The sequence below is a fragment of the Tetrahymena thermophila genome, assembly GCF_000189635.1.
Source record: "Tetrahymena thermophila SB210 genomic scaffold scf_8254104, whole genome shotgun sequence".
Lineage (NCBI taxonomy): Eukaryota > Ciliophora > Oligohymenophorea > Hymenostomatida > Tetrahymenidae > Tetrahymena > Tetrahymena thermophila.
The window spans coordinates 61,493-85,963 of record NW_002476052.1 but is presented as its reverse complement, the minus strand read 5'-3'; the positions used below and the strand labels follow the sequence as shown (position 1 = coordinate 85,963).

The 24,471-nt window shown below is 22.8% G+C and overlaps 4 protein-coding genes across 4 annotated transcripts; 3 read left to right on the top strand and 1 right to left on the bottom strand. All coding sequences in view use genetic code 6, as the record gives it.

Annotated features, from left to right (window-relative positions):
• Window positions 1-1,351: 1,351 nt before the first annotated feature.
• Window positions 1,352-4,256, top strand: TTHERM_00711910 (hypothetical protein; the record flags this gene model as incomplete). The annotated part of the gene is made up of 4 exons (XM_001025851.2): window positions 1,352-1,504; window positions 1,601-1,979; window positions 2,395-3,434; window positions 3,627-4,256. 4 exons carry the CDS (start codon window positions 1,352-1,354, stop codon window positions 4,254-4,256), a joined length of 2,202 nt encoding a protein of 733 aa, XP_001025851.2.
• A 690-nt stretch (window positions 4,257-4,946) lies between these two features.
• TTHERM_000711909 (hypothetical protein) lies at window positions 4,947-8,848 on the top strand. The gene is made up of 20 exons (XM_012800527.1): window positions 4,947-5,525; window positions 5,593-5,651; window positions 5,721-5,810; window positions 5,869-5,958; window positions 6,014-6,100; window positions 6,170-6,259; window positions 6,310-6,402; window positions 6,458-6,550; window positions 6,769-6,864; window positions 6,920-7,009; window positions 7,070-7,162; window positions 7,226-7,324; window positions 7,382-7,468; window positions 7,556-7,642; window positions 7,697-7,786; window positions 7,844-7,936; window positions 7,994-8,083; window positions 8,172-8,252; window positions 8,319-8,408; window positions 8,465-8,848. Exons 1-20 carry the CDS (start codon window positions 5,058-5,060, stop codon window positions 8,664-8,666), a joined length of 2,268 nt encoding a protein of 755 aa, XP_012655981.1. The 5' UTR covers window positions 4,947-5,057; the 3' UTR covers window positions 8,667-8,848.
• A 350-nt stretch (window positions 8,849-9,198) lies between these two features.
• Window positions 9,199-10,419, bottom strand: TTHERM_00711900 (nucleotide-sugar transporter; the record flags this gene model as incomplete). The annotated part of the gene is made up of 1 exon (XM_001025850.1): window positions 9,199-10,419. The coding sequence occupies one exon, from the start codon at window positions 10,417-10,419 to the stop codon at window positions 9,199-9,201; it is 1,221 nt and encodes a 406-aa protein (XP_001025850.1).
• A 4,135-nt stretch (window positions 10,420-14,554) lies between these two features.
• Window positions 14,555-23,726, top strand: TTHERM_00711880 (transmembrane protein, putative; the record flags this gene model as incomplete). Its single annotated transcript, XM_001025848.2, has 2 exons — window positions 14,555-21,121; window positions 21,633-23,726. The coding sequence occupies 2 exons, from the start codon at window positions 14,555-14,557 to the stop codon at window positions 23,724-23,726; spliced, it is 8,661 nt and encodes a 2,886-aa protein (XP_001025848.2).
• Between the last annotated feature and the right edge of the window lie 745 nt (window positions 23,727-24,471).

Below are 24,471 nucleotides of genomic sequence, written 5' to 3'. Positions count from 1 at the left end.
CTTAACAAACCATTAAATTATTTCAGCTTTCTCTTTTTGTATTCTCTTTCTATCAAAATATGTGCTACCAAAAATGTTATTATGTTTATATAAAATTTTTTGTTGTCTTACATACAATTATAATTATTAATTAATTTAAAATTATTTTCATTAAGTTATTTTGTTCTCTTCATTCATGATATTCATGATGTAAATAACAATTATTATTTTTACCTAATACAATTAACTGTAGCTTAGGCTTTTATTAGATAATTTTAATAAATAGAGATTTTTCTTTTTTAAAAATTAAGTAAATTTTTTTTACCTATCGAAATGTATTTTTAAAAAAATTATAATAAAGCTAGATAAATTGAATAGAACATAATCAATAGAGTTTGTTATAAATAAATAATTATATTAATAAATTAATTGTTCACTCATTCATTAAGAGAATCATTAAATTAAATTAAAGTAGAAGTAAAATAAATTATATTAAAAGTAAATATACTATTGATTAATTAATTGATAGATAAGTTAATAGATTGAATAACTCAAATTTTAAAATTCAACGGAACAAAAAATGGAGAAACATACACTTAGGTTCAAATCAAAAAATTTAGAAAAGGAATACCAGGAACAAACAAGAAAGTCTAACATAATTATATTCATTTAGCTATCTTATTATTATATGGGAATAGTTTCTATTCCCAATTTTATCATGTCTATTGTTTAAAGCGAGATGTATATTTTAGCTTTTAGCATAGTGTCGGTAATTTGCTTGCTGATTTTAATTTAGATTTTAAAGAAAATACCTAAATATTATAATTATTACATCAATATGTTATAATTATTTGCTACCTCCATTTATGGCTATCTTATGTATTACCTTGGACCTCAATTGAAAATTAATGATCCTTATGCATTATTTTTTTATTCAGCACAGATTTTCTAAATGCAGATGATTCTCTTCTTTTTCAATGAAAATTTTTTGAGTCAAATTTTTTAAGTAGCTTTTAAATTGTCAGTGTAAATTTTATTTCAAATTTAATTTTACAAAATTATATTTTCATATTTTTATATTTTTAAATATTTCTTTAAGTAGCATTTTCATGATTAAAAATGGATCTACTTGGTTATAAATAAATGTATTAGATTCGATAGTAGTAAATATCTTCAATTTTTATAATAAAGTTTTGTCGTTATTACATGGAAAAATGAAATATATGCTATTAAGTACAACTATTTAGTCTTAAATTTATTCATAGTTGTATTTTTATTTAAGTCTTATTAATGCAAGAAAGAATCATTTTCTTTAAAGCAGTCAGAAAAGTAGTGGGCAAAGGTTGTCAAATTTGGACTTTCTACTAGTATAATGACGGTGAAATATGATTAAAAACAGAATTTTATTACTTTGGATATTGTCAACTAACATGCTTAAAAAATATTTTAAGTTAATACAAACGATTCTTTCAAAATATTCTCAAGAGCAGTTAAAGTCTATCCTTCAGTCAAAATGTCAGAAAGAGTAATCAATTTTGATAATTGATCTATTTATTTCATAATTCAATAAGCAAATCAATAAAATTATATATTAATATTAAATAAATTACCTTAATTTTAGGATGAGATACCTTGTTCGTTGGAGAACAAAATTATTGAATACATAAAAGCATTTATTGAATTCCACAAAAAAGATAAAATGCAAAAAGGATAAAAAAGTAACAGCAAAACTAATAATATAAGACCAAAAAACTAAAGTTTAACTTCAGGCGAACCAAGTAAGCTAAAGTAAAATGCTATTTTACTGTATTCTACATACTAAAGAAACGAGTCAGAAGAACCCTAAAAGTATAAAATAAAGCTATCTACTTATTTCAATTAAAATTGTTATCATTGTTGCATTGAGCTAGAAGAAGAAAAAGATTAATAAAAAATCAGAAATCTATAAATAGCAAAGAATCATATAGAGCAGAAGTTTTACATAATGTGCTTAAAAATGGGTATTTATTTATTTTCTTAATTACTTTTATACAAAATATTTTATTTAATCACTTCTTATCACTCAATTTTATCAAACTAAACTTACAAAAAAAATTAAAAATATTAAGTATTATCAGTCACCATAAGTTATCTAATCACATATTTTTATTCATTCGCTTATTTTTTTTATAATGCTGAAGCAAAACTTCTTAATGTCTTTTTTTATTTTTAATCTTTCATCTGCTTATGAATAAGTCAAATAACTAAAAAAATTTTTAACTTTAAATTATAAATACCTATTTTCAAAAAAAACAATTCAAATTTATGAATTAATATCAATACCATCTATATTTTTTTTTTACTAATTTATTGAATCTTTTATTTATTCAATAATATTTATTTATTAATTTGTAAATTTTTAAAATATAATTTAAGGGGAAAAACTTTCAAAAATAGAATAAAATATTTCAAATAAACGATTGATTCTTTCAAACATCAGATTGGCTCAGCTTCAGCTACAAAATATTCATGACCATGCTAGATTAAAAAAAAAAATGCTAAATAATGAAAATCCTTAAAGTTTTAATGACATTACCATAGGAGAAATAGTATAACATATTTAAGAATCATTTCACTAAGCTGTTGAATAAAACATGATAAAGTTTATTTTTGAAAACTGCAATAAAAATACTGTTTTGCACACTTTAAACACTAGATTTTAGTAAATACTTCACAATTTTATTGAAAACTCTATAAGAGCTATATAGATATCGCAAATAGAATAGAAGACAAAAAATTAAGATATCAGCAGAAGAGTAAGCACAATATAAAATGCTTTCAAATTTTAGAAACAAAAACTGTAGATAAACCCAAAATAATAAAATACAAGTACATCTCCTATCGAATAAGAAGAATAAACAGGAATGTCTCCTCTACTTTCATTTAGAGATAGAGAAAGAGCTAGGAAACTTACTTTTAATAACAATAACTAATATTACAACTCACTACTTAATAAATCATAAAAAAGTAATACTAATTTAAGTGCAAATTTATTACCGACTCCACAATTATTTTAGTTAGATAGTAGTAAAACTGATATCTAGTAAAAGGATCCTACACCTATAAAAGATTAATTTTAAGATGGCTAATTTAACAAGCTAAATATTAACTTACAAAAAGATACAAATGAATTTTAGTTAAGCACTTCAACAATCATTTAAAAATAAAAAATCAATATTAAGTTTTAGCTCCTCGAAGGGTCAAACAATATGTCTAACATTTTGAAAATATCAATCTAAGACAATGGGTTAATTTTACAGTAATCCAAATTGCTTACTATTTTAAAAGAAATAGGAGATGCTGAAAAAGACGAAAATTACTAATAATTTAAATTTTTAGGGTGGAAAGTTAACTAAGGTCTTATAGGAAGGATAGGTCCATATCATGATTTCTTTGCCTAAGCTTGTATGCCAAAGGTAAATATTTTAATAAATTAATAATTAAATAAAATAAACTATTAAAATAATAAAATCAATTTCATTTCTAAAATTATTTACAATTACTTTATTTTGAATTGGAAATAAATAATTTTTTTTATTTATACCTCTTACTTAATTACCATTTAATATTTAAAATTTTTAAGGTAAAAATATTTTATTTTGGAAAAGGGGATAGAAGTTCACTTTTATATATACCAAAACTTAAAAATAACGATTGAAGAAAACAAAGATATTCCTTTTGATAACTTAAAATTTGTTTAGCAATTAAATATCTCTAAATCGAATTTCTATTCAACATTTTCGAAGTAACTCTTAAATAATATTGAAGACATTAACATAGAAGAAGATATGAGAGATTAAAATTAACCAAAATTAAGACCAAAGCAAGTTTCTTAATTCTAAAATAATTAAAATGAAGAAAATACTATTATTTAATCTTCTTAAATTGATGAAAAATTTAATGACTCTGAAATTTTAAAAAGCTCTACTTAAATAGTTTTAGATTCAAGTGCAGCAAATAAAATTTACTCTGACCTTCATTACAAAGTATCTTTGTTGAAAATGAATACTATAAAAAAAAGTGTTAGTATCTATAATACCATCAACCAAACCAAAACCTGCCTTTTCAGATAGACTTCCGATAATTAGTAAAACAGGCATAACTTTAATAAAAATGATCTTATTACTAGTAATACAAATACAAATCTAAATCATTTGTAAAGTAATTTGACTGGAGATGAAACCACAAGACCAATTTTTTAAAACAACGAATCAGATAATAGCACTTTGATTAATTGAAAAACAAAACAAAATAAAACTATATAAATAAAAAGATATTAACTAAACTTATAAACTTTAATAAATAAATATATTAATAAACAACTCTTTTTGTACTTTTTCTATTATAAAACTTATTTAGTTTATTTTTATATTTTTATTACTTGATCAAAATGTTGCTTTAAAAAGTGTTAATTTTCATTAAAAAATATTAATAAATTGATAAGTATTTTTTTGAAATTTAACGATATTTCTATTTATCGTAAAAACTAACTCTTTGTCTCTTTTCTTACTTTATTAAAAATAAGCAAACAGATTAGGCTGATGTAGTTTGAAGTAAAATTTTAGGTAAAAATTATTTATTGATAAGGAAAAGATAATACATACCATAAAACCTCGTTAACTCGCAACCCGCAAATTCAAAAAATCTTCGATTTATTGAGGTTTATTTTTAGACAATTTATTGGATGAAATAAATATTTGTGTTTGGAGTTAATTATTTTATTTGCAGTAAATATGGATGATTGATACTTGCATTTTAATTGAATTTTTCACAATAATCAAAATAAGTAAGCAAATAAATTGGTGTTTTTTAATTATAAAATATTAACATAAATATGTTTAATTTATATAAAAATTGGATATAGTTTGCATATTAACTATTTCAAAATAATTAATTTTTTTCTATCTAATAAAAGTATTACAAAAATAAATAGATCACTTAAAGATTAAAGAAAGAAGCAAAATACATTCATAAATAATAACAAAATATACATCTACTTTGCTTTTAATTAATTAAAGTTGTTTATTAATTTATTTAATATGGGTAAATGCTGCAGTAAATAAAAATATATTCACATAAAGTAGTAAGTCTCAAATAACTGCTTTTTAAAAAATGAAATTGACATTATTTTAAGCTAGTTAAAATAGTAAAAAAAGTTTTACTAGTTTCTGGACTATGTTAGCAGCTAAGAAAAATATGTTATAGTTAGTGCATTCAACAAATATACTAAAAGCAAATTACTAATCAAAATTAATGACGATTCATATATTAATAGCAGTGTAAACCTGCTTAATGATACTAAGCAATAAAATAATTGTTTGCTAAGTTAAGTGTTTGAAAAATTTCCTGCAGAAAATTGCTACTAGCTTTTGAATAAGAAAAGTAAATATGGGTGTTTAGAATTTAATGATAATAAAACATTAAGAAATATATGGATACAAGAAATTGATTTAAAGACAATTTAGCACAAGGAATAACTTTTTACAGAAACAACAAACTTCAAAGATGTAATATACTAAATATTTCTTTTAAGCCCAAATCCACTTTTTTATTCTTTTCTTTCTTGATAAAAAGCTATAAAATTTAATTGGTTATCACAATCTCATTTAATACCTATTTGTAAATCTATCAGAGTATTTAATTACACATTTAATTTTCAAAATTTTATAAATTGCAATTGTAAACTGATCTTTTAATTGAAGGTCCTCCGATTTATCTAAAGAAGTATATGAATAAATTTGCATCTATTTAAATAAATGTGTGAACACTAAAATTTTAAACCTAGATTTAAAGTAAGGTTACTCAAATAGTTAATATAATTCTAGTATAATTAATTGTATATTAAAACAGAAAATCAATTCATACAGAAGCAATTCTGAAATCTATATCAAGGATTTTACCTCAATTATATAATTTAAACACTTTTACGCTCAGTCTAATGTAGTTGAATTATAAATAAAATATTAATTTATAATAAAATAAATTAAATTTAAAGATATTACAATAAAGATGCCACATTTATTTCAATTGCTTAATCTTTATTTAAAAATGAAACCGTAGAAAATGTAACTTTAAATTTAAAGTAAAAATTAATATAATTATTTAGATAAATCAATTTTATATTTTTAATATTTTCATTATTTTGAATTAGAAACTTTAAGTTACCGTACAAATTATGTAAAAAAGCATTTAAATAAGCTCTCATATGTCAAAATCTGAAATAGTTACAATTAAGTTTAGAGTAAAAATAAATAAGTTTTCATCTACTTAATTATTTATATTTAAAAACAGATACTCATACATTCAATTCAAGTCTTTAGGCAATGCTATTTTTCCATTTATTGCTAATTAGAAATATCTTCGTTCTCTAAGTATCAATATTAAGTAGTTTTATTTACAGTTTTAAAATTTTACATTAATGAATTAATTAAATAAATAGATAAAATTTACTATTGGAATAAACGAGTCAAAAAATAATAAAGCTACATCTTGATAATCTATTGCTACTTGAAAAATTAACTCTAAATTTCAAGTATATTTATTCACTAAATAAAAACTAATTAGCTAACTATCTTATTTCATTTCATTTTACTTATTGCAAACATATTGATTTTCTTGTGATTGATAAAAATTTTTAAACTTTACCATTTTAAAACAATAAAAAATTAATCGATACTTACTTTTAACTTTTAGGAAATTTAGTTTAATTTAAAAGTAGTGATTATTTATTAAATAATTAAAAATATTAAGTGAACCAATACAGTTAAATTAATTTAATTAATTTGAAGAATTCAATATAGAAACTAAATTTGCTGGCTATATTTAAGAACTAAGGATTAACTTAAAGTAAATATTTATTAATTATTTCTTTATTTTAATCAACCTTATTAAATATAATTAGTTAAATAAAAATTAGTAATACTTCACTAGGAACTTTGTTTTACTAAATAAGCTAATAAAAGTTATTAAAAAAGTTTTCATATAATTCGTTGTAAGCATCTATCTAAATTATTTTAAGATTATTTAATTAATTTTTACAAATCTTCAAAAGAAATAATAGCAAAAATAGTTTTGAGTAACTGCATGAGCTATTGACTTGTGTCACAGAATGTTAAAATTTGATTTAATTAGAAATAAAATACAAGTAAATTTAAATTAATTATGATATTTATCTCTTCAATAAGACCATATTAATTTGAATTTAAAGATTGCCAAGTATTCAAGAAGATTAAGTTTTACTAGTTGCTTAATAATTGTCGAATCTCACAAATCTTGAATAACTATTTATAGATTTCGATAAATACTTGTAAATAAATAAATGCTACTTTGTTTATATTTAAAATTGCTAATAAAATAAAAATAGTTTATTAGATGAAATAAAAGTGTTCAAGTAAACTATTCACATGATTTCTAAGCTAGAAAAACTCGTTGATTTAAATTTTGGGATATTGTATGACCTAATTTTTTTTAATTTAATATTAAATTTGGTTTATTTTTTTTTACATTTCATTATTTTTATCAAATTTATATTTATTAGTTTCCTTTTTTCTACCGAGGATTAGCTGATATAAGCATTATATTCTCTCTAAAACTTCAGATCACTGAAAAATCTATCTCTAAGCTTGTAAATTCATCTTTTAATATTTGAGTTTGTAATGAAATATTTTTATTTTTTTAGTCAATTATAGCAAGAACTAAGCGTTAATGATTTATATATAGCAGGAGTATCTTAATGGTTGCATTTAGAGACTTTGAATCTATGTTTAAAGTAAAATTTATTAATTTAGATTAATTAGAGGAACCAAAATTTTTTTTTGTTAATTAGTGAATAATAGTAAACTAAAAAACTATATACCAAACTCTTAGTCGATTAACTATCTGAATGTTTGACTCTTAAAAATTTAACTTTAAATATAACGTACTAATTAATTAATTTTATAAATTAAAAGTTTATATTCAATTTATATTTTTTAAGATCTGATTCATTTTCAGAAAGATAGTGCTAAATTCTAGGACAAGAAATATCTAAATGTGTAAACTTACAACAGCTAAAAATATATGGAGCGTAGAATTTCTTATATTAATTAAATTATTTGATGTTAAAATCAAATAATGCATTTTAAGCTTAAATAATAATCATTTTAATTAATTAGCTTTGATTCATATATGAGTAGCCTCTTTTTATCTGAGCTAGTGATGTCATAAAATTTATAAGTTTTAGCTTTGTAATTTAGGTAATTTACTTATTTGATTAATTAATTTTAACTTCATTAAATTGTTTAAAATTTTTATTGAAAAAGAATGGAAGTTTAAAGAATAGATCAAGCTATTGATATTGGAAGATACTTAATTTAATTTTAAAATTTAAAGAATCTCACCCTTGAATTTTTGTATTTTATTTATTTTGAATAGTATAATAATTTTATTTAATCAATAATAAAAATAGTAATAACAGAATGAGTACTTAATTTGCTTCTACACTAGCATACTATATTTCTAAGTGCAATAACTTACTTATTTTTAGCTTTCCATAAAAGTAAATATTATAGCATTTTCACATCATTTAAATACTTAGGAAAAAAATTTTTAAAACAAAACGTATAACTTTAATCAATTGCTTTAATCTAAACAAAGGTTATTTAGAATGAAAATAACTTTAAAAAAACTCTTCTTTATTAATATTATATCTACCAATCTAATAATGAATATGCTTATAAAAATTGTTTTAATACAGTGCAAATAATTAATCAAATAAAGTAATTTAAAAAAAATTAAATTTTATCTCTTTATATTATTGTATTTATATACCAAACATTTAACTTTAATGACTAATCTAAATTGTTAAATCATTTTTTAAAGTTACCTAAAAATTTACAGTAAAAAAATAAATATATAAAATATTGTTTTTTTTTAAATATTTTTGATAGTGATTTTGATTAAATATCTATTAGTAAAAAGTTAAATTTTGTTCTTTAGTTAATCAATTATTTAATGAAAAAAGACATAAATATTTATTTATTTACATAAAAACAAACAAGTGGAATTTAAGTAGTAAAATTAATTATTTTAATATATTTTAAAGTAAGAATTTTTTAATTTAATATGAATTTTATTTTATTTTTAGAGAAAAAGAAACTATTAATTATTAAGAAGTCTTCAAAAATTCAAAACTTTAAATTCTCAACTAGCAGCAGCAGTATTCATAGGCTATTCAGAGTTTTAATTTTATATTGAAGGGACTACTTGATTAAGGGCAATTTCTTAGTCTACTTCAGCAGCAGGTTTAACTTCAGCAGTAGAGGCCACATGGTGAGCTAAATTATGGAAATTGGCTTTTAAGTTACGGTTAAATCCAAAGAAAGGAATAACTATAACTTCGTAATAAATTAGACAGCCAAAGACAACTATTATGTAACCACAGAATTACCCAACTCTAAACTTATCCCAGCCAATAGCGATTGTGAACATCCAAACAACAAAAGGAGAAACTTGAGAAATCATAGATCTTGATAGAGCTGATGCATATTTAGTGGCATAAAAAGCGAGACCATTTAAGATAGCAATAGCAATTATACCTAGAATAATCATAAAGAAGAGTGTTGGTTAATAAGGTCCTTCAAAAGTGAAGACAGTTTTGAAGAATTATGGAACGTCTTCCATCATACCGTTGGGACAGTCATCAGCCATGGATTAAGGGCAAGGTATATAAGAGAAAATATTCAATGCTATCCAAGTAATTATGATTCCAACAGATCCTTCATAACCTACCAATTAGTTTGGATGCAAGTAAATGGTTTTGAAAAGCTTTTCTTCCAATACAGATTATCCTGATGAGAAGAAGAAGGAAATGACAAGCAAAATAATACCAAGTAGTAATTAGTTAGGATCAAGACCATCTTAGCTAACTAAAATAGAAGTGATACCGATAGTGATAAAACCAGAGACAGCCAAAAAGAGACCTAAGACATGCTACCTAAATAGCTATTTCTTCAAAAAAATAACAGAGAAAACAGCAGTAATGACTATGTTACCACCTCTGATCATATAATAAATTGATAGAGGCATTTAAGACATAGCAAAAAATTGAATTGTAGAGGCAGTGAAATCACAAAGTGTAGGAATGCAGAAAATCCACTTACTTGGATTAAGATTGAGACCCTTTTCTTTAGCTATTTTTAATTCATGTTCAAAGTCAGCTGCTTAGTATTTTTTTTGCAAACGATAAATTAAATAGCAAAGAGCTTCACCTATAAACATGAGCATCGTCTGCATAAACGGGTGATTAAACTGAACTCCATTTACAACACTTCTTTGCTGCTACTTAAAGATGATACCAGTGCCAACACCTTCGAAGAGAAGGACTACCAGCAACAAATTAACTTTGAAAGTTGTCATAACCATTTTTTATGAGGGGGGTGATAAATATTCTTTATGAAAAATTAGAAGATTTGATTGTCGATTTTTATTGATTGTTAATTTTGTTTATTTATTATTAAATTATTTCAGCTAATTGGCCTTATTTTTAAATCAAGGTTTTTATGTGATGATACATTATTTGAAAAATTGAAAAAAGGTAGTTTCTATTTAAGTCTGACTAATAAATTACTAGAATTCAAATAGGTGTTTAATATTTTTATATAAGAAATTTAATTACCAAATCATCTAAAATTTAATTACCAAAACAAAAGAAATTTAATTACAATAATATGTAAAAAAAATTAAAATCCCAAATTAAAAAAGTTAAACAAATAAAATACACATGTCAATATTTATTCTAATTAATATTTTTAATCAAAAATAAATCAAAGCGATTCTTGGAAAGAACTATTATTTTACTAGTAAGTGACATATTCCTTACTTACATATTTATTTCAAATTTACAAATTTTAATTTAGTACTTATTTTTTTCCGCCATATGCAATAATAAACAACAAATATCAACAAAATATTTAGTTTGATTTTCATTTTATAATTTATGGTGACCATTACTTAAATTTATTTTATTAATTAATACACTTTTATTTGTTAATTCTCTTATCAGTTATAATTAAGTTTTATTTTAGTTGGTTGGTTATTTTTTTATTATTTATTAATCGAAAAAATTTTTAATTTAATTTCGAAGTTGCTTGAATTTTTTTACTTATTTATAAAATCGAATAAAAATTTATATGTTTAAAATAAATATTTTGATTTTGAATTCATATTATTTTTAATTTTTTAAAGTGTTTATGATAATTTTCTTGATAAAATTTTATGAAGTATTTTGTTGAACTATTTGTTTGTTAGGGACTGATATTCAATCAATCAATTTTTCATCTATTAGAAAAAATTTAATTAATTTAATATTTTATTCAACTTTGTCTTAATCAATGAAACTTAAGTTAATATTAATTAACTAGAAGAGTTATTATAAACATTTCCACACAAATAGTTAGTTTTCTTAGAGATTTTGCTAAAATATGCTTTCAATATGTTATTAATATTGACTTAAGTTCAATTTTTTATAATATATTTGTTAATCAAAACTTTGCTTAAGTTTATAAAATTTTTCATTTTTTGGAAGATATTTTAATCTAAAAAAATTTTTTAAATAAGTTGGTAGTATTTACTCATTAAGCGAAGAGTTTACATAGAATTAAATCAAAGTTAAAGATGGACGAAAAAAAGCTCAAGCCAATAAAGGCTTAATTAATAACATCTTTATAATTAAGTTAAAAATGAAAACTCTAAAAAAAGTTTGCTTTTATTTGAGATAATACTTATGTATATAAATAGTTATTATATGATGAATTAAAGAGAAAGATAATAATCAAGAAATATTATGTATGATAAAAAAGCTAATAAAAGATGTAAAATTTTCTACTATCCTTATACTCTTTCTTAATTTAGGTTGAATAAATTAATGACAGCTGGTTGAACGATTCTTCTTTTGAAATAGAAGTAAATTTAATTAAATTTATCAAAGATTATTTATTCTTTTATACAATTAGTACATACCAAAAAATTTGAAAACTATAATACATAAATAAATTAATGTAAATAATTTCAATAATAAATTCAGAATCTTATTATATATTATAGAATTCAAAAAAAATTCCGTCATTTAGATTATATAAATTATTTAAGTAATTCTACTAAAATTAGTATTTTAGAATTATTGAAGTAATTATAAAAATAATTAATTGAAAACAAGACTGTTAACAGTAAATTAATTTTTAGGATATTTTTAAATTGCATCATCGTCCAAATAATAAATTTGAGTATATTTCTAGTTATATGATACCAAAATATCAACTAAAACAAATACTGCTCTATTGTATTAGTGTAAGATAATTCATATACTAAAATCATAATCTCCTTTTTTATAATTTTATGATATAAACATTCTTTTATCATAAGTTAGTTATTGATAAAATTTACTTGATTTCTTTTCAATTTTGAAATGTTTCTGAATATAGTTTTTTTTTATATAAAATTCTACTTCAATGAAAAACACATATTTATAGACTGCAATTTTTATTTACTTTTTTTAAAATTATAAAAAATGAATGTCTTACCAAAAACTTTTTATTGATTTCTTCAATAGAAGCAAAATAATTTAATTTTAAATACTTTAATTAATATTTTTAAAAATTGAGTAAGCTAGCAAAAAAATTTATTAAGTAAAAAATATTAGTTAAATAAAGATCTTTTTTTTATTTGTGTCAAAAATGAAATTTATTGGTATATTATATTGAGCAAATCATTATTTTTAGATACTGATATTAACAATTTAAAAAGCTCTAACAACTATGAGGATATGAAAAATATTAGTAAATAAAAGGCTATGTAGTTTAAAAAAAACAATCAAAAACAGTACTACCCTCCTTATTTATTTTCACTTTTTTTGTTAGATTTTATTAAAAATTATTGTACTTTCTTAGAACTATTAAATCATATTTTATAAAATGTATGAATACTTTTGTTTGTTTTTTATTATACACACAGTAACCTAGCTAAGATTTGTTGTTAAAGACTATAGAATACACAAAACTTAATGCTATTGGAACCAGCTTATTTATCTTTGGTAAATTTAATTTTAATAAATTACAACTTCTTATTACTTTTATAGGGAAAATAGATTGTAATATGAAAGAGCTAGATGACTTCTTTTTAAATAAATATCAATTTAATTTATATTTTTTATCATTTCGCATTTCGATTATATTAGTTAATGCTTGGTGTTAAAGTTTGAATTGATGATCTTAAATAAATGAGAGTTTTTGTCTATTAGTCTAGTTCTAGTATTTGTATTTAGAAATCTATATTAAATTTTGTTTTGAAAAAAACTATATATTTATCAGTAAGAGTGTAAGACTGATTAAGGAGAAAATAAATACTTAAAGGAAAATGCTAAAAATAAAATACATTAAATACAAAATTTAATAAAATAATATGATTTAAATAAATATTTAAATCTATAATAAAGCTATTTAACTATGAGCTTTTTAGTTCTTTATTATTTCATTATTCAAGATATTATTACTTTTGATTTATATAATAATAAATCAAATTCATTTATTAAAAAATAATGTAATTATCTGAAATCGTATTATTTTATTTATCCATCATAGAATTTACTATTTTTGGTATCTAAAAAATGAAAATAGGCGATTGATTAATATTGAATGTTAAAGAAAATAAATAAATACATATCTAATGGACCTTTTCAAATTTTATTATACTTTTTATTGGAAGATATATAACAAGGTAAATAGTTAAATATTCTTTCTTTAAAATCGGATGTAAAAAACTTTTTTAAAATATATTTATTTTTGATTTAAAAATTAATTTACAAACTAAAAAACCTAATAAAAAGCTAGTAATTTGAGTATATAAAATATTAATTTAAAAGGCATTTATAATATTGAAAATTTGATTTACTCAATTAAATTTATTTTCCATTAACTAGAATTTTTATTTTCGAAAATGTGTAAATTTGAGAAGAGGCATTATATATAAACTTGTTAAAATCTGATAAAAATAGAGTGGTAAAAGCAAATATGCTACAAGATGAAGAAAATTAATTAAAAGGTTTAAAAATTATATGAAATATCTCAAAATGCAAGCAGAGTTGGAAATATTTTAATTTAGGATTAATGATAAATGGCAAACAATATTTTTTATTTTAAATTATAGTAAAAGTATAAATGAAAGTGAGTGGGAATTAGCGAATTAATTAAAGACTATAACATAAATAAATATAAATCTGAAGATTAAATATATACTAAAGCTCAGTTAAGATGCTGTTACTTATTGTAAGGTAAATCAAGAAACTCGAGGATTATATTAATTTAGATTTTATTTCAAGGACAAAATATTAGGCAATTAGCTTGTATTTTAATTTAGAAGTTTTTTAACTTGAATAATTAATTTTCTTTACTTTCAATACAATTAATTTCACATCTAATAATCTAATAGCAATCAATCAATAAAAACTAATCCTTTAAAACAAGTTAAAAGTGAATTTAGGATAAATAACATAATAATAAACAATATGTTTTTTTTAGTAAATATTTGGTTATTTTTTGTTTAAATTTAACAAATCCTCTCAATAGAGTGTCCCTAAATTTAGATATTAAATCCATACAAGTCAAGGACATGGATTATTGAAGGTGTTTAGATTCATAACTCGACTATTCGGCTTTTAAGAGGAGGAAGTTAGCCAGGTACATCTTAACCAATTAATAATGTGATGATTTGGGATATGAGCAACAATCATATGCTAAAGATGTTTGACATAGATATACAGATCACAAAGATGCTTTATTGCAAAAAAAAAAGAAAATTATTAGCTTTGGGACTGCATAAGATCTTAGAAATTCACCCTCAAAGTTTTAATGTTATTGACGAATACAATATTGGTGGAGTTTATATTGAAGATGTAGAAGATAGTGATAGTCTACTTCTTATTTCCAGGGATAAAGGAAATCCCTTTTTATATGATATCTATTAAAGGAAGATAGCAGAGACATTACCTTATGAGTATTAAAATATCAAAGGACCTGAATGGTCCTCGCTTGTATTTCTTAAAGATTTTACTGTCTTTATTAGTGGTAAATTAATACTTTTTGACAGAAATAATGGAAATAAAATAATTGCATTTCTTTTAGGAAATGTGTAAAATCCTAACACAAATAACTTGGTTTGTTCTTTCAAGCAAGCAAATTTTTTAATAACAAGCAATTTAACAAATATAATTTAGCTTGGTACTATTTACAAAGATTCGTAAGGACAAACTCAATATTAATATAATGGCTAGTACTAAGAACCTACATACCAAATATCATAAGGTTAAGATATTAAGTTTCTAAATCTTTACTGTATTACTCGTGGAAACGATTACTTTGTGATTGGTTTTCTTGGAAAAACTGACAATCAAAATATTTTATATAATGGAGCTACTGTATTAAAAATATAAAATAATACAGATCCTATTACAGGTTAACCCTCTTTTTCGTTTAAAACTCAGGAATAATGGAAGTATAGAAGATGGAGGAAGGATATGGAGTTCTTTTTGTTTGATGAAGGAACACATAGAGGTCATTCTATTAGTGAATACGAGCATTATTAATATGAATTTCTAGAAAGTGATGATGCGTAGTGCGATTTTGATGGAGATGGAGTAATAGATCCTCAATGCAGAATGGCTAAAACAATTAGTCATTGGCCTTGGAATTTGGATATAGGTGTTTATTTTTTAGGAAGTAATTCAGAGTATTTCATTCAAGCTAATGACAATTAAAAAGGATATTAAATTAGAGATTGGAATCAGACAGAAATAGCAAGAATAAAGTATCCTCGATTAATAGAAAAAAAGCAATTTTCTTTGAGAAGAATATTGCAAGATCCAAACAGCACATACAAATTAGCTTATGACACCTATATTAAAAAAATGAATTGGGTTTACGATAATTTTTCTGAGATGTAGGATGGCTTTTTTTTTAACGCAGGCTTTTACATTTATCAGCAGATTTCGTTGAGCTAAAACATTACAGACACATATAATTTAATTTCTTATATGAATCCTCCTGATTCTCCAGCAAAATATTTAAATCCGTATGATATAATCTCAGCTTTTACATATAAAGATTCACTTAATGTTTGTGTTTTCTATAGTGTTTTAGAGGTGAGCGTAAATCAAAATGGATAGACAGTTGATAATTAGGCTTCTTACCAATACTTTTAATATCATAACAAAGAGTGCTACAAGCTAAAAAATGGTGTAGTTTAGTCTTTTTATAAATTAAATTAAACCAAGGCAATAGAATATGGAAAAGGTTTGACTTAGTATTCAAAGTGCACTCCATATTTTTCTTAAGGATATTTAGTTTGTAAAAACATAGATCCAAGCTTATAGTTTTGGTCTTTGGACGATTACACCCTAGTTAAATAAGTAAGAATTGATGGTTGCACAGGAAATTATGATTTAGCTGTGCATAGAAAGAGAATATTTGTAGGATGTGATACCTAGATAATAATCTATAATGACAGCGATTAAAAGATAACAACTTTTACTTCATTTTAGTCTAAGGTTATTCTTTTTGTAGTCACTAACTAAGATATTTTGATAGTAGCTTATTCAACTATGGAAGTTAATGTGTTCGATTTACGACCTTTAGATGGATCAATAATCTCAGTTTTTTAATATTTTAACTCTTAAGATTGCTGTGTAATTAATTCTATTGAAATTAATCCAAACTCTAAAAAATTGATTTGGGCAGCTAATATACAAATCAATTATATAGATCTCTCTAAATGCTTTGAAAATCCTTAAAACTGTTTGACTTGTGAAATAAACTCCTATTTTAAGTTTGATCCTAACTTTTCTTTTCTTAATTAAAAGTATGAAAGAGCAAAATGGCCAATAGTATAACCACAGCTATATGTTAATCCTAAATTTTTAGATAGTGGGTAGGGAACTATTCAAAATCCTTATTTAACAGACATGAATATTATATAACTATATCTGAAAACATAGCTATACAAATAAGGTATAATAAATTTTAAAAGCATCACTCTGAACATTTATATAGATACAAGTAAAGAATTTGAGATGAGTCATTACATTTTTGATTGGGTTCATGATTAAACACACATCAACTTCTTACCATGGGATGGAACATCTTCAACTGGTTTATCAAAACAGAAAATAAATATCAAAGTTAATAGCCCTTAATAATTTAATTTCACTATTAATAGTTGGGAATATGCTGACTTGACTGATATTTAAGTAATGTGTCCATAGTGTTCTTCAAATACTTTAACTATATAAAATAGTGGATCAATATACTTAAAAAACTTTGTTTTGATAATAAATCTAATTGATTTAAGTCAACAATAATTAGAGAGTATTAATTAAATGAATACTATTATAAAAATAAAAGTCAATAATGTAAATATTTTTAGCTTAGAGAATTAATAAATATCAAATATAAATAATGTTGATCTAAACACTGGACCTTTTTTCAGTTTTTACTCCTGTAATCAAGTTATTTTAAAAAATTTGATATTTTCTAATATTATTAATCAAGAAAGTCTCTTTGAGTCTGTTAATAGCTATTTTATTTTAGATTAAATATTATTCACTAAAATAAACACTTGTTAAAAAACAGAGACTCAAAGAACTAAGTTTAGTTTGATTCCTTTTCAAAATTTATTAGCTTCAAATATTCAATTTATAGATAATCAATTTTGCGACATCTGCCTATTTTAGAACATTCCATCAACTAACGATTAAAATAAAATTCAGATAAGCGTATCAAATATTGAGGTAAGTGGAAATAAATTTGAGAAGTATGTCAATTCTAATGTTATATTCTTTAAAATGTCTCTTGTTTAATTAATTTCAACATCTTAGTATTCAGTTTAAATGAATAAAATTAATTTTTACAACAACTAAGGAAACTTAATACCTTATGGTACTGGTAATAACTACTACTTTGAATTCACAAAACTCAGCTCTGTGATAATGAATTATATAAATATTACTGATGAAAGTTTTGTAGGAATAGGAAATTTCAATAAAATATAATATTTAACCATCAAAGGCATTTATTTTATTAATAGTAATTATTTAAATACTTAAAACTCTGATCTAACCTACTCTTAAAATGTGATGCTTTTGTAAGAGATTGATAGTATACAATTATTTGACTCATTAATCCTAGGAATGAATACAAATGGAATTATTGTTGTACAGATAGAGGAGAGTGGAGCAGCTTTGTTTTAAAATTTAACAGTGAAACATTGCTCTTTTCATGACTCATTATTTACTTCAATCTAAAATCAAAATAATTAAATCTCAAGTATTTCTATCATAGATAGTATTTTTAATAACAACATATTAGACACTGAGTAATCCTACATTCAAATAGGCTTATTTTAAATTAAAGCTGAAAAATCACCAACTATTATCACTCTACAGAATACCACATTTACAAAAAATAGTTTAGCAGTCAACTAAAACACATAAAAGAAATCTTCTCTCACTATCTCAATAGAAAACTCAATCAGTAATATTACAATTACTAACTGCACCTTTCACAACTATTTGGCTAATGGTGTAATTGGAGATCTCTTTTTAAATGTCTAATCTTTCATTTCTGAAAACACAACTTTTCAGCAGTATATTGGTGACATAGTTGATTCTTCTTTAAGTTAAACATAAATATTGGCCTAGTTTGATAAAAGTAGCTTGAGAGGAGCATTTATGTAGCTTTAAGTTCAATAAGTAAGAATTGTTAATAACTCCTTTTCAAATGCAATTTCATATTAAGGTGCTATTTCTATCTAACCTAATAACAATTTCCTTTTAATAAGTGTTGAAAAAAGCTAGTTTACCAATCTTTACGCCAGCTAAACTGGAACGTCTTTATTCGTTTCTTCTATAAGTTCTCCCACAAACATTAGCATTTCTGACAGTCTTTTCTAAAACTAATGGCTTGGAAATCAGCAAAAATTAACTAAAGCTCACTTGTACTTTGAATCTAGCTCTAAAAACGAGAACTCAATAAAAATAACAAAAATTGAATTTTATTCTATTGGAAATGTGAAAATGCGTAACGAAATACCATAGCCTTCTTATTTTTTATACTCTGACTCTTTTAACTTGATAGTAAGCACCATTAAATTAATCAATGATAAAAAGACATTTTTAATGAGAAATCTCTTTAATTGTTTCTCCATAAATTCAAGGATAACCCAATAAAATACTGAAATTTCTTTAGCCTCTTTATTTGATCGATTCACATTTTATGGATCATCTATAATTTATTCATCTTAAGGAGTCACGAATCTCATAGATATTGAGCTGTAAGGATCTATAATAATAAATAACAAATATTTAAATATTCCTAATGAAGTCCAATCAGCAAATCTTTTAACCACACTATCAAGTACTGTCAATATAAATGGCCTAAAAGTATATAACTTAAATACAAATGTGAATGGAGGTTTACTATTAATTTAAAATTCTTAATTAGCCTAATTAAATAATATAGCCTTAACTAATTTGAATTCAGATGAAGTTTAAAATAATTAAATGTAAATCTACTAAGAAACTGACTCATCATTTGCATTTGTTAATTGCCTTAATTCAGATTGCTTAATCGATACCCTAATAGCTACTTGTAGTATCTAGCCATCAGCTTCGAAATGTTAAGGGAGAGTAATTAATTCGTAGAAGGGATCTTTATCATTAAAGAATTCTAACTTTTCCAATTTTATTTTAACAAATTAAAATGGTACAGCCCTCTTTGTATAAAATCCTAAGGAGAATTTAATAATATAAGACTGCTCCTTTAACAATTTATTAACTTCTGGCTATGGTGCAGCTATTTACTTATATTATAGCGATATTCTGTAACAAGTAAATATTAATATAAGAAAAAATCATTTTTAAAAGAACGTAGTTCAAAAATACGGAGGTGCAATGAGTCTTGAAGGTTCTATTAATGAAATCAAATCAGTGATTAACATAGAATAAAATAAATTTGTGTAAAATGAAGCATACATTAGTGGAGCAATTTATTTTACTTCTTATTATCTCAATCCTATTAAGTTTAAGGATAACATATTCGAGAATAACAAAGCTAACATGGGTAATGAAATATTTTCAATGCCTTCTCGCTTAAGTGTCAAGTTAACTACAGAAACTGGAGAAGAAATTTTTGTATCTAAAAGCGGAGAGTATACTCTAATTCATGGATCTGGCTTACAATTGCCAAAAGTTGAGGCAATTTTATAATATTAAGACTTTAATGGTGAGTATCAAACTGTTAATAATTCTTTCCTTCCAAAGCAAAAGGAAATTTTAGAGATTTCGATGAGTTAGGATAAAAAAAATTCAGTAAAAGTCTCTGATTCAAATTCATAAGTTAATTATTTTATAAGAGGCAATCTATTTTCTTCATACAACGAAGAATCAAACTCAATTTATTTCTCTAATATAGAATTATACGGATAAGAAAATACAGAAGTTTACTTGATGATAACTTCTCCTATAATAAAAAAGAAATAAATAGTAGAATAAAGTGGAAACATTCAATTTGAAGATTACAAATTCATTATTAACATTCGCTTTCGTGGATGCACAAAATATGAGATAATAACAAACAATCAAATTTCACAGTTAAACCCAAATATCAGTAAATGCTAAGTATGTCCTGATTTATCTTATTCTAGGAATAAAGAAGTATGTGATCAATGTCAAATAGGAGCAAACTGTAAGGCAAATTAAGAATTAATTATCAAGTAAGGTTACTGGAGAGAATCCAATTAAACCTACACAATATTACAATGTTCCTCAGGTTTCGAAGGTTGCAAAGGTGGATAAACAGTCGGTAACGAATTATGTGAAATAGGCTATATTGGTCCATTATGTTAAGAGTGTGATTTGTTCAATTCCAGAGGTTTTGGAAGCTATTCTCGTTTAGGAAAAACTTTATGCAAAATTTGTAAATTTGATTTTATAAGCCTAATTATGGTTTTAGGAGTACTTTTTATATCAGTATACTTCACAGTAAGAGCAATTTATTCAATTTCCAATTATCTTAAAGCACAAGTAATTATAAACTTTTAAATTTTATCATTATAAATTTTCATTTACTTTAGAATTTTTTCATTTTTATTGTTTAATTATTCTAAAATTGTTGCACTAATGTGCTTTAACTGAGAAAAATGAAAAATGCTCATAATTGAATAAATGCATTTTAAAATGTTAGGAAAATAAGCAAATCAAGTTTATTTAAAAATTATAAATATTTTTTTTAATTACCTTTAGTCCTTATTAATTAACTACTACTACTACCCTATAATCAGAAAATATAAATTTAATTAAAAAAAAAAAATATTTTTAAAGTTAATTAAATCCAGTTTAATTTTATGAGAAGCAGCAGTATATTTTTACTTAAAAATTAAATAAAATCTATGCTTTTGCAAACTAAACGCAGACAACAATATCATTAAATTATAAGTTAAATACTTTATAAACTAACTATTCAAAAAAAATTTAATTAAATGAACACAAAAATAAATTAATATATAAACATTTTTGTATCTAAAAAATTATATAGATCCTTGTAAAATTCATGAAAATTTTGAAGTTTAAGAGAATAAGAGAAGTAGATTAACTTTAAAGCTAGAATATTCTTATTAAAATTTTAATGACATACTTTTAGCTTATAAGCATCATTCGTACTATTGAAATTAAAATTCCAAACTTTTTACCTGAAATATCATTTTATTTTGGAAATCCTGCTACCAATTCAACTATGAACATAAACTGTCTGCTCCCTGAATACTTTTTCCAGATACATTATATTTACTATAATTATTTCATATCCTTATTTGTTCCAGTTTTACACTTTTTCTTCCTTGCCTTGTCATTAAAGGTACTGAGCTTATATAAGAGAGAGAAATTTAATATCAGTGATCTTAAGGCTGGAGTAATTTTCTTTTTTACTTATTTTTAACCTGAGTTTGTTTTTCAAGCAATCCAATTAATTACTTGCAAAACTTATGATAATAAGAAATATAATTAAGCTAATACCAGTTTAGAGTGTAGGAGTAATCCGGAATATATAACTGTTTTATCTGCTATAATAATTTTCTTAGGATTCTTGATTCCTTTGATGCTTTTTGCTAAATTAACACGTTTCATGAAAGACAAAAGATTTAATGATTACTCATTTTAATTAGAAAGTTGTTAATATGCATTCTTATCTATCAACTATAAAACAAGAAGCTACTACTGGGAATTTGTTAGGATGTCTGAAAGGTTATTATTTATACTCATAGCTAGTATTTTCAACTCTAATTAAACTCTTAAAATTCTTCTACTCATTTTAATTTCTGAGGGCTATAGCTATTTACTGAGAATCTAATAACCTTTCAAGAATTCATAATTTAACAACTTAGAAATATATTCTAACCATATAATTTGTATAAGCTTTTTGCTAGCAATAGGTATATACTCTGAAGAAGAAACAAATGGCTTGAGTATATTTTATTATGTTTTATTTTTATTCATAAATTGGTTAATAATTACTTATATCTTGCTACTTGTTATGCAAGAGCAAGTGAACAAAATAACAGACAAAATGATTACAGTAATAGAAAAAAACAAATGCGTCAGATGTATCTTTGAGTCATTTTTGCATTGTTTGAATATAATACCATTCTTTAGATTAAACTTTGATTTAAAGTTGTATCTTAACAAAAAGAAGAAACCACTCCTTTATGAAAAAGTAAGATTAGCATTACTTCAGCTGCTAAAACTCCCTCCAGAAGACAGAAATATTTTCCTTTTGAGTATTAAGGAATAGAAAAATAAAAGTAAGTTCATTTCAAATATGATGAATCAATTTAAAAGCCAATACTAGCAAACTAGTCCATCTAAAAATAATAATCTAAGTCCAAAGCAATCCCTTTAGTTTAAGTTAGATAGAATTGTAGTTACTTAGTCTGACTAAGAAAACGAAGCCTCTTTTGCCACTAAAAATAAAAATTAAATTGAATCTAAAACAATAACACAAATAAATCTATTCTCAAGTTTTAGAAATTATAATAATTAGTAAAGTTTTGCCAACAACTTAAGCCAAAATAGAGAAAAATCAAATGGCTAATCTTAAATATAAAATCCTCTTAATAAAAAGTTTATTACTAACTCTTTCGATTTAGAGCTATCTAATATACCAAAAGATCATTTTAGTAATAACTAATTATCACCAAACAGTAAAACTGATGTTTAATCCTCATTAAGTGAATTAAGATAAAACGAATAACAATTATATAAATTCCCTATCTAAAAAGTATAAACAATCACAGAATCTAAATAAAATTAAAAACATAAAAATGAAAATGACTCTTTCAATGGCGAAAACTATGTAGCATGCTAAGATTCTTCAATGAAAGATTCACAGATTAAATCAAGCAATATGGGTTCGATGAATATTTTAAACAATCAATAAGAACCAGAATAACCTTATTTGCTGTAATCATATAAAAAATCATTTTCAAATATTTTATTAAGCGAAAGAAAATATAACAATCTCAATCCATAATAAAATCAAAGCAACTAAATTTTTTAAAAAATCAATTACTAAGAAGATTAAACAAACAACAATGAAAACAATTTTAATGAAAATTCAGTTATATCTAATTTCTGAACTCACAAAAATAGTAAACAAATTCTATTTTAAAGCAATTTATAACTGATACATCAATTAAATTCTAAATATTTACAAACTAAACTAGTAGAATAAATATAATATATTATAATCAATAACCAATTATTTGCAATTACTTTTTATTAAAAATAACAACTAAATATATTCAACAAATATAAGAAAATTGTCTTCTAAAAAATTCTTCTATGAAAAGAAATTATTTTTTTTTAAATTAAGAAATATACTAATTTTCAAATTATATTATTTTTTTATTTGAGTCTTTAAATAAAATATTGAAGCTCTTCATAATAGGTAAAATATTATTTACAAAAATACAATTAAAAATAATTCATTTATTTATTTAGGTGAATCAATAAATGAATTAAAAATCTAAAACTCAAAAAAAATAAAAATTTTTAATTGTCTTTTTATATTTTTTTTTATTGTTGAATTTTTAAAAAATACCTTTTCTATTTGTGAGATTTCTTTTGAATTAAAATATTAATTATATTAAATTACTTAAAAACATTTTGATTGTATAAATGTTTTATTTAAAACTTTAGATTAATCAAATTTGAATAAGAAATGACTTTTTATTAGATAAAGAATATTTTAATTAAAAAAATGAATTGATATACCCAAATTTAAAATGTGTTTAATATTTTATAAAATTTAAAATTATAAATATTTAAGTTACTAGTTTTTTTTGATCAATAATGTAATTTTTTCTCATTTGATTTTTAAG